The 16,202-nt window shown below is 44.6% G+C and overlaps 2 protein-coding genes and 1 non-coding gene across 5 annotated transcripts; 1 reads left to right on the top strand and 2 right to left on the bottom strand.

The window, feature by feature from the left end:
* Window positions 1-5,454: 5,454 nt before the first annotated feature.
* On the bottom strand, window positions 5,455-10,616 carry fbxw10 (F-box and WD repeat domain containing 10). Its single transcript, XM_029528359.1, has 12 exons — window positions 10,139-10,616; window positions 9,799-9,948; window positions 9,489-9,619; window positions 9,279-9,386; window positions 9,094-9,200; window positions 8,806-9,009; window positions 8,580-8,701; window positions 7,983-8,137; window positions 7,693-7,835; window positions 7,366-7,524; window positions 6,763-7,055; window positions 5,455-6,677 (listed from the first exon to the last, which is right to left on the bottom strand). Exons 1-12 carry the CDS (start codon window positions 10,614-10,616, stop codon window positions 6,127-6,129), a joined length of 2,601 nt encoding a protein of 866 aa, XP_029384219.1. The 3' UTR covers window positions 5,455-6,126.
* A 620-nt stretch (window positions 10,617-11,236) lies between these two features.
* Window positions 11,237-11,307, bottom strand: trnag-ccc (transfer RNA glycine (anticodon CCC)). The gene has a single exon. It is a non-coding gene; the product is annotated as a tRNA-Gly (tRNA).
* Window positions 11,308-11,526: 219 nt separating this feature from the next.
* Window positions 11,527-15,840, top strand: prdm9 (PR domain containing 9). Of its 3 annotated transcripts, none has more exons than XM_029527798.1 (7): window positions 11,527-11,651; window positions 11,959-12,072; window positions 12,156-12,242; window positions 12,653-12,930; window positions 13,051-13,118; window positions 13,204-13,394; window positions 13,513-15,840. In XM_029527798.1, the coding sequence occupies exons 2-7, from the start codon at window positions 11,970-11,972 to the stop codon at window positions 15,576-15,578; spliced, it is 2,793 nt and encodes a 930-aa protein (XP_029383658.1). In that variant the 5' UTR covers window positions 11,527-11,651; window positions 11,959-11,969; the 3' UTR covers window positions 15,579-15,840. The 3 variants fall into 3 exon arrangements, with proteins under 3 accessions (XP_029383658.1, XP_029383656.1, XP_029383657.1); XM_029527796.1 differs by having other exon boundaries at window positions 11,959-12,066; XM_029527797.1 differs by having other exon boundaries at window positions 11,959-12,066; window positions 12,165-12,242.
* The last annotated feature ends 362 nt before the right edge of the window (window positions 15,841-16,202 follow it).

Consider the following 16,202-nt stretch of genomic DNA (forward strand, 5'->3'; position numbering starts at 1 on the left):
TTTTCTTGCAGCTGTTAACAGACGATGAAAGAATAAGGGGGTTGTAATTATTAAAAGTCCACAGAGGGAGGTTACGTAAAACACTGACAGAGTGAGAGAGCAGCCAAAACCGTACTGTCACTAAGCCCCGGAGAAAGAACGGAGAAAAATTACTGTACCAAAAAAAAAAGGGGGCGTCAAGACTTTTCCTGATAAATCACAAATTCTCTGCGTAATTAGGTAACATAAACACGTTTAAAGGACGTACAAAAAAAAGTAGAATTTACTCTTAATGAACACAGAAGTCACTCAGAGAAACTGTTGAAAGGCTCTTGAGAAAACACTCCATCAACAATTGTCGTTCATGGTTGCTGTTTCCTTCAGGGGACACAAGCGTAACGTGTATATTTTCTTTAAACCAAGACGTGTCAGTTTATGCACGACCACTATTGAAACCAAAAGAAAACAACTTCACTTTCCAAAAAAAAAAAAAAAAAAAAAAAAAGCGACTCTTGGAGGATCTACTAATTCATTAGGCCGTAAAATAAAATCACCTTCATTCCTGTGGAAAATGTGTTCACGTTAACACCATTTTCCCCCTCACTCCATATCTATTTCACACTTTATGAAATGCATATCAGACACATCGACCGAGGCCAAACAGATGTACCACAGTGTGTCTTACTGCAACTGGAAGGATGTGAAGAAGTATTTCTGACATGTTAGACAGCAGACTCAGGTCTGTCAGGTTTTCTTCTTGAATGGTGCTCACTTCATAATAACTCAGCTACACGGGAAAACGAGAATGTCAGTAGTCACCAAAATAGTTGCCTTTTGTACCGCAACACTTTTCAATTCCTGACTCATCCAGCTTGGCACATTAAAATAACAGCCCACACACTGAAACAATTATGGGAATAATATGGGGTGTTTTAACAGCTGTAGACTGGGGGAGGGCAGGATGAGAGGCTGCGCATCTCAATGAATCGTGGAACGACAAGAGAGGCGAGACCTATCACACCGGTTACCAGCTTCACTGTCGGGGATGATAAAAAAAAAAAAAGAAAGGTAGATTTCAGTCTGGAACAAGTTGAAAATGAAAGCTGCTGGTTTGTTGTGCCAGTGGAGGGTTTCTGAGAGATGTGTTCAAATAATCAGCGTCATCCAGGCACCAACTGTGATACTTATTTCTTTTTAAACTCTGAGACTCCAGGACGTCTCTGCATCTATCAGAGACAGACAGAGTTAACACCGCTGAACTCCCAGTGAAACCCCATAAAATTAGTTTTTGTTTTTTTTTTTTATGCTAAGCTAAGCTAATCATGCGGTGTCTCTTTGCAGTGCAGACATCAGAGCGGTGTTGACTTTCTCTTTTCTCAAAATCTTGTCAAAAGCAACACGAATTTCACAGTACAAATTTCGACGCAAGAAAGTCGAACAGCCAACACGACTTCACTACCAATTCAAGCCAGTGATTGCTGGTTGGAGACTGCAACACGTTTCAGGAGCAAGTGTTATCTCCTTCAGCAACACACTCTTACCTTCAGGGTCCAAACGCTCGTCCTCCTCGTTCATCGTAGTGATGCTCCTCTCACCACACGGGCCCCTGGGAACAGAACACAAGAGGTTTTGGTCTGTGACCCAGAACATCTGCTGCTAATATGGGTCAGTTTTATCCCCATGTCTCCAAGAAAGAAAGAAAGAAAAAAAAAAACAACAAACTGCACATGACAACTAAATGAAAAACACAACATGGCATGAATCAACCAGACTGCATGTTATTTCCCAGCACTTGTATCAACAAGCTGAGGAGCCCGCTGAGCTGTGAAATATCTAAGCTAGGACGCCTGTCGCTTCTTCTCAGCTCCTAAAAAGGCTCTTCCTGGGCCAGGGTCATGTGAGGAGAGAGTGAAGATCCCACAGAGTATTTACTGTACAAACAGCAGTCAAGTTATCATGTCTGGAAAGTGGTATTTGTTTTGACTGTTATGGAGGCCGTGAATTGAATGAACGTTTCAAGAAGTCGCCTGAATTGCACTGATTATTCTACTCTCTCTTAAGGTAGGAAGTTTTTGTATGACATGATAAACTCTTGAGGTGGTACTGTATTTGGCCACCTCCGTCCGAATTTCCAGTCTTTTCTGTGCACCGGCAGCAGCAGTTCATCCCACTCTGCAGTTTCGTGATTCATGCAAACTAAATCGCTCACTTCGCAAGCAAGAAATTTTCAGAATCGCAAACCAGCCATAAAGGAACTCCTAAAACACTGGGTTTTTTGTGTGTTTATGTTTTCAGCACACAAAAGCCATGAGAGCCTTTTTCTTATCAGATACCGTGACCTCCCCAGGCGGGGAGAGCTCTGCTGCTATCAGGGTTCAGAGGAGCACAAACATCTGCACTTGACATGAGTGAGCAGCTAATTGTTTGTCAGACTGTGATTAAGTGCATGTGTCCAACTGTGAGGAAAGCCCTGATAAAAAATGTCCATTAGCCGTCCTGAATTCCCGCTCACTGACCGCTGAGCTTTAAATAGAAACCAGTCAGTGTTTGCTGTTCGTGGCAGACATTATTGTAAACAGAAATAATGATGGTGGCAGTGTTTTTCAAATAACGCCTCTCTGGCCACACATCTGGTGAAGCACACTAGCAGCTAAAGTTGTCTAATCCTCCACCGCAGCTCTGCGCCTACTTAAGTGTTTTGTTCTTCTTCTGTGGTGCACAAAGATCTTTGGAGTCCTGAGTTACAATTAATTTTCTGTTCATTTAGTGGCAGGAAGTCGACTCAGATGGCATTTGCCATAACTTTTTCCGCTGTGAATTGCCTTCTTGTTCCAAAGGTGCTGCTCGACCCCTCCCCTCGACAATGAGTGTGCTGACCTCTAAATGGGGAAGTTTTACGCAGTTGACCTTTGACGTTTTACGTCTCTGTATTTATGTCTGAGAAAATAGCGAAACTATGACACTTAACGCTGTCGCCTTCATGTGTCTGGAGCGGCTCTGTGACGATGAGGGGGGCCATTGAGACCACAGGTCAAACCATGGCAGCCCGAGACACATTCAGCCTGATGTGGCATGATGATCTCAGAAATGTCATATTCAAACAGACTGTAAAAGCTGTTTTTTAAAGTCACTTCAGATTGTACTGAGATTCTCTTTCACCAGCGTGTGAATACAGTAATATAAAAAAGAATGTCATTATTTCTAAATGACTGTGGCATTAATTAATGCTACACATTGAGATGTCAGTTAAAAACACATAAAGGGAGGGGATGAGCGTTAAACTGCAGATGTGCAGATAATTGTTTGAAACATGAACATGTGTATAAGCAGTGTCAGTGTGCCCCCCAGTGGTTGAGCACTAAAACCCCAGTGAGCTTCAAAGTACTGAACGCCGTGGCCTCTGGTGTGTTTCATTGTTTTTTTGTCCAGGTTGTTTGTACAGAATAGCTGTTACAGATAGAAAATGAATCTCTTTGCAATGATTGAAATGCATTCCGATGTCACGCAGTAAGAACAGATGTTCTCACGGCACAATCAGTCAGCAAAAGTCAACAAATACAAACAGAATCAAGAGTGTTGCAGGAAATAAAATCATGCTACCTCTAAAGTCCAATATCACACAGCGCCTCTTTAGTTGGGATGAAACATGAGACTAACCTCTGCGGCCCATATCAGGGCTTTTTGACGTCTACTAGCTCTGAGCCAGGTGTGAGCAACACCATTCACAATCATCCGTCGGGGGGGCGTTAGTTCTGGAAATGGGGACCTGGCAGACAGCAGTAGCCTCTCTGATCATCCTCCTGATGTGTGGTCACAGCGGTTTCACTCCAATGTTGCTGGCTCAATCACGGGCTCTGCTGATGCACCACTGAAACCCAATGAGCAATCAATGAGCAATCAAATTCCAGCTTTATCTTTTTGGCTGGGCTTGATATGGATGTTTATCAGTCCCATATCCCACTAATGGTGTTCCTGTTAATGTGCTCATGAGCTTTATCTGCAGATGAGAAAGTCAGAAAGTCATATGAATCTGGTTTCCAGCCTGGCTCTGCTGGCTCTGCTGGAACAGCGGCCGTGTGGTCCAGCCTTTAAAATGCTGTCAGAAGATCAACACACTTGTCGCTCCCATGTGTTGATGTCACTAATCTGTCAGGCCTGGAAGATTAAGTTGAGCTTCAGTGTCCAAAAACAGTGACTGCCTTTCTGAGCGGTCAGAGTAAGTTTTCTCTGATGGATGAATTTTACCGCTGTCCTAATCACGAGTCGACCCCCCCACCCTGAGATTGGTGCGATTTGCATTTTCACTACGCCTTTGCATCTGATGCCCGTCTCGTTAGACCTGGTGATGGTGTGATATCCAAACAGCTCCAGGGCAAGTCAGCCACCCGTCTGCATGGCATGCAAATACGAAAAATAATGCACATCAAAATTTGGTTAATCAGTGTGCTCCATGACTGGGGTGGGGTGGACTGACCTGGCCTGGAAAGAAGGTGCTAGCCAAGATCCAGTTATGAGTGTGAGCCTGCTGCTGGCACAGCATGACAGAACCTGGAAAATTTATTTGACAAATTAACTATGATGCAAATATGCGCCTTTGGAGATCCGTGTGGATGGAAGGTCAGCTGGGTCGTTCTGAATCGTCCTTTGTTGCCTTCTGCCCAACCTCCAACCCTTAAACCCGTCTTTCACTGTGAGGGGGTGAAGCGCCATTTCTTTCAAGCTTCTCCTCATGCATAAATAAACCTGTATCCTCCTCCCAGACCAACCCTTGGGCCCGGTCTAGGGAGCAGAAGGTCTAAGGCCATACCTCCATGAAGACTTTCCCTTTTCTGACTTTGCTTTGATTTTCCGCTCATTATCCCCCCTGCAGCTCTACCGGGCCTGGACAAGACTGTGCTGCCTGCTGAAGCTGAGCGAAGTGCTAAGCTTTGTGGTGGCAGGAGGTGATTGCATTGTCTCGCCACGTCACAGTGCCAGAAGAGAAAAAAAAAGGGGGGGGGGTTAATGGGTGCAGACTCCATTATCCCCAGTTTTCTGTGGACCAAATCGAATTAGCAGTGGCATACTCCTGAAAGCAGACATTCTCAAAAGTAGGACGTCTTCCCCCGGTCAGTTCTCTTCGCAATCCTTTGTTAGTCAAGGGTGCCCAGCTGTTGTGCTGTTGCTATCAAAGCAGAGGACCTTCCCTCCCTGATCTTCTACCTCCTCACCCCTAATGATGCCCTGGAGGCAGTGGGGCAGGAGGGCAGGTGGCAAGGTGAAAGGTCACCCTGAACGGTATGAGCTCCTCACATCCTGATGAGTTCACTTATCTTGTTTGAAGTACGGCACAAGTTAAAAATCCACAATGATTTGTTGTGTTGTGTTGAAGGAGATAAAGTGTTTTCAGGATGCTTCATTAACTGGGAGGAAAATTAGGAGAAGAGAAGCTTCTCATGAGAAAAAAACCCAACGAAAAACCAATCTGGTACAAACAGTAGGTGATATGTAGCAGCCTCTGCTTATAATAACTGTTGGACTAGAAAAAATGTGGCTGAAAAAGCATCTTTATAGAGCTAATTACAAAAATGGATCAATGCTAAGTGCTGAAAAACATGAAAATACCACTTTTGGTTTTAGGTTTTCGGGCAAAGCAAAGAAAGAAAGAAAGAAAATTAATCTCACAAACAACAAAAAAACTGAATTAACCATGTGTTCTCTCCCATTAACATCATTTAAAGTAAAGATACGATTTGCTTCAGAAGAAAAAAAAAATAGAACTGAAACTGAAAATAACACTGTGCAAAAAGAAATGAACTTTCACTGACTAAGTAAAATAAAAATCTAAAGCCAGCAGCAAAAATACTGTGTTGTCTCTGTGCCTCAATCAGATGATACAATACTGACCCCCAGTGGAGTCTTACTGAAGCACCACATTCAAAGGTATAAGGTGTTTTGGATCAACAAAGATGTAGATTGCAGAGTGGTGACAGAGTTCAGCTGACTTTTATGTCATCAAAAACAAATAAGAGACCATCTGTGGATACACGTGCGACCTTCCTCACTGTGTCCATGTAAAACAGCTTCCATTCACATCTCTGCATGAGTTTCCTCTCGGCCTGGACGTGATCGTCCAGCCTGAATGATCCCGGCTTCTTCAATGTCTCCTCAAGGGTTAATCTTAGGTAAACCAGTGCAGATTTTCATGCAGCGTTCCAGATTAGGTAGTGATCTCGAGAGCATGCATGCAGGAGCTCCTGACCCCTTTTTTGAACTTGTGGAGAAAACACGATCCCTGCTGATTACGCTCTGTGTGACAGCAGTTTGAGGCTGTGTTTCTTTAGAAAATAAGAAGTGAGAGTTCCTCCTGGTAGTGTCGGGAGAAGCAGCGACATCTGTGTTTGTCATATTTTGACTGGCGCCTCTCTTCAGAATCGGGACACAGGTCCTGGCCCGCCTGTGATGGCTGCCGTGTGGGTGGGGCGGTGGACACGTTTGGGTCTGCAGAGGATCCTGGGGTGGGCGGGGACCCCAGGAGTCTCGAAGCCTCGCGTTGCACTCCATGTTGACGCTAACTTCATCTTTGCACTGCGCCCTCTGAATGGCGCCGACTCTGAGGAGGATGGAGTCACGTGTCAGAGGATGATGAAGACCCCTCTTCTTCATCCGCTCACTTGCTGCCTTCTCACTAAGCATCACTGACTCACAGTGCTCTTTGACTAGAAAGGAAAAAATTTGTTTCAGGAAAAACTGATGTGGAGTATTTCTGCTTTTGACCTACACTTGCATGCATACCTTGTGTACCTTGACATTTGCTGGAGGTAAACAGGAAGCGGGTGTGGTAATGCAGCTCTGCACTCTCCGGCTTCTTGCTGTCACGGTTTTGCATCTTTCGGCTGGGCAAAGCCACCTGTGCTTTGTGATCTACCCCGAACGTGGTACGAGGAAACTTTCTGAGCAGAGCTGCAGATTTCTCAGAAACCAAACCCTCGTGAGGCAGAACATCACCCTGGCCTCTCCCTGCTGCCTCGGTGCAATCCCAGAACACTTTGGCAAACTGGTAGAGTTTCACACTGGTTTCTGTGTTCACTAGTATACTGAATGAAAGGTAGGGAGAAAAATGTATACTTGGATTGTAATAATAATGGCATCACCTCCAAAAAAAAAAAAAAAAACTTATCCCTGCATGTTCTGTGCCTCTGCCGCTAGTTTCAATGACTGAGATACTGAGATATTGTGTCCACAGAGGTCACTGCGAGCTTCACCTTTAACCCCCAAAATCACACGCACATTTGTGCGAAATTTGGAATAGTTGAGATATCATCGGGTATGTTTGAGATAGACCACCCAAAAACAACAGCAACAAAATAAAATGAATGAATGAGACTCAGAGGGAATCTGACTCACCTGTTGTCATGGAAGTGCAGGGAGAGCAAACGGCCTGTTTCAGGCTCTGCTGTGATGTCTCTCAAACAGTCACCAGTGAGGAAATTAAAAATGCGAATCTTCCCGTCCACACAGCCAGTAACTACACGCAGGTAGATGAGAGTCAGAGATCTCACCTCCCTGCAGAAATGCATGTTTAAGTCATTTACATGCGTTTAAAATAAGGAGAAGAAAAAAAATGGACATTATACTGAAAGATATTTCTATTTGTTGCAAATGTGTTATCAGGAACAGACAACAAGGGAAGACAAGGTGACAAAGGATGGTTAGAAATGTTTTAATGCTTACTTCGGGTGGTTGAAGGTCATCAGACACTCTTTAGTATCACATCTGACGCTCCATGCCATCACTTGACCATTTAAGTCCCCGGAGAGAAGATGCCAATCGTCAAAGAAAAGGCACTTCACTGACTTCCTGTGGGCGTCTATCACCTGCATGAGGGTGGTGCGTTATACAAAAGAAGTGACAATGTGCAAACAAAGGGAAAAATATAATTCATTTCTCCTGACAGACATTAGCCTACTGTGTACACACACAAACTACGTTGTGTTTATATAGAGAGATTAATATATCCTCACCCTGAGTAGTGATGCTTTCTCCAGGTCCCATATTTTGACAAGGCCCCGTTCACAGCTGCTATAGATTTGTGTTGTGGTGATCTTCACACACTGAATCGACTTTGGGTGCTTGAAATTAAAATCCTCTAAATGATTCCCCGTCTGTAGATTCCATACTGGTGAGGTGATAGCGGAGTTAGATAAGATAAAAAAATAATTATCATCCTCATTGTGCCAGCAGTTAACTTTGTGGCTCCTCTTGATCACAAAAACCTTCCTGGCACAGAGATGAGATCTAAGGTTTCCAAAGAAGTGGGTTGTCCACATTAGGTTGTGAGCGTCAGTTTCTATTTTCTGTTGTGGATGTAAAATCTTACAAACATTTTAGATCTGGGATCAGTTTGTTATATCTTTTTAAAAAATCTGCCACCAATAAATGTTGATGATCAGTTTTTGCTGTTATATTTGCAAACTTAGAACAATATGGCAGGAATATTTGCCTCTGCATGATCTCCAATGTTATAAGAGGCGCTGCTGAGTAAAACCAACAGGATGCTTCATGTTCCAGGGTTTAGTAAGATTGCAGCTCTTTATGGTGGGATTAATAAATCTTCTTACCTTTTACCAAACAATCTTTAGCCCCTGAGACGAGTCTATCAGCATGGACGTCCAGGCAGTTGACTGTCCCAGTGTGACCATACAGCACCATCTCACACCGGTCTGTCTTCAAACTCCAACACCTGCAGGCGTGATGTGACATCAAATGAACCGTTTCACGCCACCACAGTCACCGTCGTCAGTCTGAGTGATGATGACGTGCAGTTGCGTTCCATCTCCTCCTCACCTGATACTGGCATCACTGCCGGCAGTTATCACCAAGCCTCTGTCCTCACAGAGCAGCACGGCCCGCACGCCGCCAACGTGGCCCTTCATCACTGACACAGCTTTTGTTTCTGATGCCACATAAAACAGGTGCACCGTGCGGTCCTTGGAACCCGTGGCCATGAACGATCTGCCTCCGTAGTCCACCACCCGATGAGGGTCTTTTCTATCCAATCCAAACACACGACCACATCCGAGTTACACCACAAATTACAGAATGTTTTGCTTCCAATGTGCAGCTCTCACTTACTTGCTCAGCAGAGCTTTGGTGAAATAAGCACCACAATAAACATTACGCTCCTCCATTTGTACAGTTTTGGTTTTGATCTTGGCATAAGCAGCTTCAAATGGCTTGACCTGTGAAACCAATCAAACAAAATATAATCAACATGCTGGCATACTTTCTAACGTAAACTAAGGTTTTGATTAGTTAACCTTCTGGACACTGAAGGGATTATCAGGTCTCTCATCATCCTTTGCGGGAACCAGGACTTCAACAATGCCAGAGTAGGTCGGACTGATTATGTTAATACCTTTGTACTTCTAGAACAGAAAAAAGTGTCACTTACATGAAATACATTTTTATTAATCTTTTACTTTTTGACTATTTTGTTCCTAACTCGTGTGAGCATACAAATGCCCTGCCTTCATCATGGCCTTTATTTGATCCTGCAAGTTTCCCCTGAACTTCCTTTCCGCCATGGTTTCTTTTGCAAGGTGCTGCCAGTGTCTGGAAACCTTCTGACAGTGTTTCAAAGTACATTCCTCTAACAGACCTGTTGGAGGAACACACACACACACAACAATAAATGTAAATATCATCACCACTGTCTGTTATATTTCCTGGAAGCCTGTCATATTCTTCCTTTCAGTGACATATGACTTGACTTGCATTATGTAACTTTTTATGCCGTATGAAAGGAGCATAGTGGAAACCACTGGAAATTACAATCACCTAATATCCTCTTTGACAGGTTGACAGGCAGGCAGCCGATGAAGTCCCGGTACAGGCTGACTCCAGACACAGACTTGGAGGATCCAGGGACCACCATGAGAGCAGGGTCATCTGAGTCCTTATCGGATGGTTTGGTGTGGCAGCTGCTTGCTGAAAAAGGACAAAAGTTTATAATTTAAAAAAAAAACAAAAAACAGCCCTTCAACAGTGCAGAGCTCTGTGTTACTGTTGTTTATGTCGCTCATCTCAAACATACACCTGCCGAGGTGAGTCTGCACAGTTAGAAATTCAAGGTGATGGTTAGTGTTTAAATCCCGGTGAGATCTGGCCGTGCTCTTACAGCTGAGCTGCAGAAAGCCTCTCTTGTGTCTGACCAGGAGGACGCTGCTCAGGTTGGACACCAAGCGGAGAAGCTCCGGCTCGCACAGAGAAAACAGGCGGCACAGGTAGTCGGACTTCATCCAGTCCGGACTCCGGCTGAACCAGTCCCAGATCCGAGCCGCGTTCAGGTCCGGGTCCGGGTCCGGCTGCTTTCCGTCCCGAGCTCCGCGTGCGCTGCGGAGGCGGCACCTCTCAGGTGAGACCGGGCGCGCGGACCTGGCGTACGCGAAGAGCGTCCACGACGTGACGCCCAGCACGTTGTGCACGTGCTCCAGCACGTGGACGCTCTCGCAGCGCAAAAGCAGCCTGACCATGAATCTCCTCCGGAACTCGTCCGACACCGGCCACAGACGGCGGGGCGGACCGGGGGGACCGAACACACACCGGGGACACACCCCGCACACGCAGCTGCTCAGTTCAACCGACTTCGCCTCCATGTTCCCTCCGTTAGCTACGTCGTTGCCGAGCAACAGATGTTTTTGTTCCTCAGGCAACACTCGACGTGTTGAGGCGTTCCGCTTCTGGTTGCATAGCAACAACGCGTCAGCAACAACAACGTGCTTCTAACGTGGATTTTAAGAAAAAGGAACTATTTCTTTAATCTTAACAAATTCATGGTAAAAAATATTAATCGCGTTTTATCAGTGTTTGAATGTGATGGGCAAAGTCCGATTCCACATATTAGATAAAAAAAAAAATCTGATCCAGATAAGTAATGTTTTGTGGCACCCGAACAGAACATAAAAGTTTTAGGTGTAAAGTTCCTCTAAAAATTATTTCTCCTAAAGACCAATATAAAAATTGCATAGTCACATCCATTTCACCATTTACAGGAAAGTTCCTTTTTATTTTAATGTATCATGAAAAACGATAGTGCAACTAACTAAATATAGTGTTTTACTTTTTCTTTATTATAAATAACTCTGAGCTGGCTGCACCGTTTTCAATCGGAAGATGAAGTTATCATTAGTGTTTCCTTGCGCGTGGATTGTATATGTTTCATTAACAAATGTGGTCAGAACAAAAAAATAAAAATAAAAAACAAGGAAAAAGTTGGTGCGCCGCCCGGGAATCGAACCCGGGTCGCAAGAATGGGAATCTTGCATGATACCACTACACCAGCGGCGCTTATAGCTAATGATGGACCAAAACATATTAAATATTATTTATTATATATGGTATAAAACGTTTTTTCTGTAATTAATTTGTCGTGTTTTAAGCTTATAATCTTTCGGGATTTGTTTTAAACCTGCGAGAAGCGACAAAGTGTTCATATTGACGGGTGCTACTTTTATTTCGAAGAGATCGGAAACGGAGACCCTTATGTTGAAAAGGGCGGTTTATTTACTTCCGGGGGATCGTCCTGTTTCTGGGTGAGTTCAGTTTCTGGATCGAAGTCAGGGACCAAAGGTGATGTTGTTTTAATGCTGGTTAGCTTGACTGCACCGAACAGCATAGACTGAAGGATTCAAGTAAGTGAGCAAGTTTGTCATCTTTAATGAAATGTTATTTTAAAAAAAACGAAGCGGGGATTTGTTTTTCTGTAGTGTAAGGTTTGTTTATATTTCTGGGTAGCTAGCTAAGCTGTCAGACTGTGCTATCAGCTTAAGACACTTTTTGCTCTGAATCTCTCAACATGTTTACAGAGGGATGCATTCGTTTGGACGGATGAACAGGTTTCTGGTGCTGGTGTTTGTCCAGCTGAGCTAACATGCTAACGCTAGCTCACATCGTTTGTGTGAGCAGCAGCCCTAATCATCTCTCATAAACTGTCCGCAGACTGTGCGGTCATGTCGGGCGGGGGCAGCGGGGTGGAGTGGGTTGAGACGGCCGAGGAGGTCGTTGTAACGGAGGACTGCCTGCCATCTGATAACACCACCACCACAGGTACAAGTTTCCGTGTTAAATCGTCCTCACAACGCGCACAAGTTGCATGATGTCGTTCTTAAAATAAAAGCATGTCTCTGATGTTCTAGTGATTTTAGAACCGGCAGAAACACCAGTGGAGAAGGATCCGGACTCTGTGGAGAAGGCAGAAAATCCAGAGGCGGATGATGGCTTCTGTAAAGAAGATTTGTCTTTTCTGTTTTACTTCTACTAACTAAGTGCACCCAGATTAAAGACGGTTGTAACACAATGCAGCCAAACAGCAGCACAAATGGTGTCCTCTTAAAATGATCACATGGTTTAAATACGCCTGTTTCATTCAGTGAGGTGGACAGTCGTGTTCGGCTGGGTTCACAGTTTTAGCTATATGAGTGTAAATTGACGATGCTTAAATGATCCAAAATATGGAAAGCCAGTAAAGAGATCAAAACTCTTGCAAAATAACAAAATCATTGTTTAAATGATCATTGGCATGTTGATATGACTGATAATAGTGTCTGTACCTGTAAGATTGTAAGTGGTTTAATACTGATAACCATAAAGGCCATTTACTGTATTTTTCAGTTTTGTTCTTTATGTTTTCCAGATTGTGAGGAGTGTCTGACTCTATTCCAAGACCACAACAATCATGCCAACATCAGTGGCCCGTCTTTTGTTCTTGACTTTCCAACAACTATGGGTGTCCCTGAGCGGGCCCTCCTCACACTTCCCTATGGTCTGGTCATAGGCAGATCTAGTATTCCCAGGGCAGGCGTCGGGGTCATAAATCATGGACCCACGGTGTCTCCAGGAATGCATTTTGGACCATATGGGGGGGAGGTGACAACAAGCGAAAATGCTGTTGCCAGTTGTTTCTCCTGGGAGGTGAGCCCCAAAATGTTTAGGTAAAATTAAAAATGAGTCTTAACCTTTTGTTGGGTTAGGTTTGGTTAGGGTAACTTCCTGTTTTGGTTATTGGTATGTATGTTTGTATATTTTCTGCAGATTTGCAAAGGAAATAATGAGTATGAGTACATTGATGGTGCCAAAGACACACACTCCAACTGGATGAGGTAAAGTGCTTCAATTATTTTTATGATTTAAATGACATTTATAAGTCATGTTTATACCCAGGCTGTCATTTTTCCCCATACACAGGTATGTCAACTATGCTCGCAACAGAGATGAGACAAATCTGCTGGCTGTCCAGTACAAAGGCAGCATCCTCTTTCACTGCTGTCGCACCATCCGGCCTGGAGATGAGCTCATGGTATGGCCCAGTAGCAAACTTATGACCCATTTTAGCGAAGCTTGGAGCCGGACGTGGTTCATGAAGTTGAATTCAGCAGGTGCCTTTTCGTTTTTCATATTTCATCTTTTTTTCAGTAATCTGATACTAGTTACCATGTAAAAGTTTATTGAAACAGGTGTGAGACTTATGTTTCACTCTTTTCTTCCTAACTGTAGAGAGTAATACAACTCCAACATCTCAGAGCTTCCTGTGCTCTCACTGTCAGCTGCCCTTCACGACAGAGGCTTTTCTCCACAGACACACAGAGCACTTCCACTCACAGCCTGCAGGGGACTGTACAGCACCCGGCACTGAAGAAGCTGAGCCCACCAGTGCTGACTTAAGTCATGCCGCAGCATCTCTGGTGGTATTGTCTGTTGACCCAGTAGAAGCGAAAACGTGTGGAGATTGTGGAAAGACCTTCAAGCAAATACCTCACCTGAGGAGGCACAAACTTTGTGTCCACTCAAACAAGCGCCCCTACTGCTGTACGCAGTGCAGGCGGACCTTTAGCCAGGCGTCTGGCTTAATCAGACACCAGCTAGTTCACAGAAAGCAAACTGTGTTGGTCCCTAATCAAAACAAAGTCAGCCAGAGAGCAGAGAGCTTGACACAGAAGTCAGAACTTTTTAAAACTCCAGATCCAGCTGTCACGGATGAAACGCAGGACATGGATGTAACTGAAACTGAGAATACATCTGCAGGAGAAGCAGAAATGTCCCAGTCCAACTGTTCAGATTGTGGAAAGAGTTTCACAAATGAAGCGTCCCTCAAAAAGCACAAGGTGATGGTCCATGAGAAGTTGCGCCCGTATGTCTGCACTTTGTGTCAGAAGGGCTTTGGTCAGTACAATGACCTGACCAGGCACCTGCGCCGTCACCAAAATGAGAAGAAAAGAAAAGTCGATCAGCCTCCTGAGGAACCAAACGTCATGCCCTTTAGCTGTGCCGAGTGTTCAATGACTTTTTCTTCAGTGGACGTACTTCAGCAACACATCAACGAAGGTCACTCAGAGGACACCACTACGGAAAATCAAGATGGTGATCCAGCGCCTGCTGATGATGAAGACGAGGATGGTCAAAGCCATGATCCAGACTTCATTCCACAACCCTCAGAGGCCGAAAGAGTCAAATCTATCCAAAGGGTTCCCTCTCAGAGGCCTCAACGACTCGGAGCTAGATCTAGAATTTCTGCCATAACCAAGCTCATAGCTCCAAAACGAAGGGCAGACGTGTGCAAGAAGCCATCAGCCAGCCCGGCTCAGGCTGAGCAGAGCTGCACTGAACCCGAGACACCAGCTGTCAGGAACGGAAAGCTAACCAAGTACAAATGGTTCAGCTGTAATCGCTGCAAACGAACGTATGGGAACCCAGACGACCTCAAAGCGCACAAGTGCACTTTGAGACAGCACAAGTGTGGCCAGTGTGGGGCAACCTTTAACAAGTCTGGTTTCCTGAGAAGACACGAGCAGACGGTGCACGCAAAGGCAAAATCCTACAGCTGCGACCGCTGCGATAAAGTCTTCACTACAGCTGGAAACCTGAAGCAGCACCAGAAGAGCAACACCTGCATGAAGTATCACTGCACGTCTGAGCTCTTCCCCTGCTCCTTCTGTCAGTTCTCATTCACCATGAAGAGCTACCTTATTAAGCACATCAAGAGGCACCACCCTGTGGAGTATCTGTCACACTGCGATTCAGACAACCTGATGGATCAGCTGGAAAAAGAGGACGACGACAAGGAGTACGTTTGCCCCCGCTGTGGGAAGAGCTGTGCCAGCACCAAGGCTTTCAAATCTCACACGTGCTACCAGCAGGTGAAGGTCCTGTACTTGTGCACTGACTGTGGGAAGGGCTTCTCGAACCACTACGGCCTGAAGCAGCATCAGCGGATTCACACGGGAGAGAAGCCGTACAGCTGCCCCCACTGCAGCAAAAGCTTCTCGTACACCGGCCAGCTCAATGTGCACCTCAGGACTCACACCGGGGAAAAGCCATACTTGTGCACCCACTGCGGGGAGAGCTTCCGTCAGTCAGGAGACCTGAAGCGGCATGAGAGGAAGCACACGGGGGTGAGGCCCTACAGCTGCCCCGAGTGCTGCAAGAGCTTCAGCCGCCCACAGAGTCTCAAAGCTCATCAGATGCTTCACCTGGGACAGCGGATGTTCAAATGCACCCAGTGTGGAAAAAGCTTTTCACGAAACTATCACCTCAGGAGGCACCATCAGAAGATGCACTTGTAATCAGATCACATTGTTAGAACTTAGGGGAGGAGCTGCAGAGAATTTTTGAACACCTGCATATAATATTTAAACTTCAGCAAGCATTTCCAAACCCCAGTGACAAATTTTCTTTGGAAATCTATTTTTCTGTGTAAAGTAAATCTAAATGAAAATATAGAAATTCTGTAAAGAAAGATGCTCAGCCACGTAAACACATGCATATCGTTTCACTACGTCAACTTGCTTTGAAATAAAAACAACCAACTTGACCTTCACTGTTGACCATTTATTCCACAAAACATACAATGCAAAGCATGTGCACTGTACAAGCCTTAATATTATGAAAATACTCATAACCATGCCAGTTTTTTTCAGTGTCATCCAGATCTACTACTTAAATTTTTTTTAATGACACAATATAACTTTGTCTATTGAACATTGCTTTTTGCATTGATTTAGTCAGTTTTTGTCCTTGTTAGCTCTTATTTCCACCTTGACTATATTATAAATAAAGTAAAATATTTCAGTCTTACCTGAACTATACAAACATACTGGTATGACAGTTGACACAAGTAGATAGACTCGATTTCATTTCAAACTGTGCGTGAATTGAAACAGGTAGAAACCTGGCAGTGTTTTTCCTTG

The sequence above is a fragment of the Echeneis naucrates genome, chromosome 19, assembly GCF_900963305.1.
Source record: "Echeneis naucrates chromosome 19, fEcheNa1.1, whole genome shotgun sequence".
NCBI classification, from domain to species: domain Eukaryota; kingdom Metazoa; phylum Chordata; class Actinopteri; order Carangiformes; family Echeneidae; genus Echeneis; species Echeneis naucrates.

Coding starts and splice junctions, on each gene's coding strand:
- fbxw10 (XM_029528359.1), bottom strand. CDS start 10,616: ATGGAGGCGAAGTCGGTTGAACTGAGCAGCTGCGTGTGCGGGGTGTGT. Junction 9,387..9,488: donor AAATAAAGGCCATGATGAAG/GCAGGGCATTTG, acceptor TTTCTGTTCTAG/AAGTACAAAGGTATTAACAT. Junction 8,138..8,579: donor TAAAGATTGTTTGGTAAAAG/GTAAGAAGATTT, acceptor TCACCTCACCAG/TATGGAATCTACAGACGGGG.
- prdm9 (XM_029527798.1), top strand. CDS start 11,970: ATGTCGGGCGGGGGCAGCGGGGTGGAGTGGGTTGAGACGGCCGAGGAG. Junction 13,119..13,203: donor ACACACTCCAACTGGATGAG/GTAAAGTGCTTC, acceptor CCCCATACACAG/GTATGTCAACTATGCTCGCA. Junction 13,395..13,512: donor CATGAAGTTGAATTCAGCAG/GTGCCTTTTCGT, acceptor TCCTAACTGTAG/AGAGTAATACAACTCCAACA.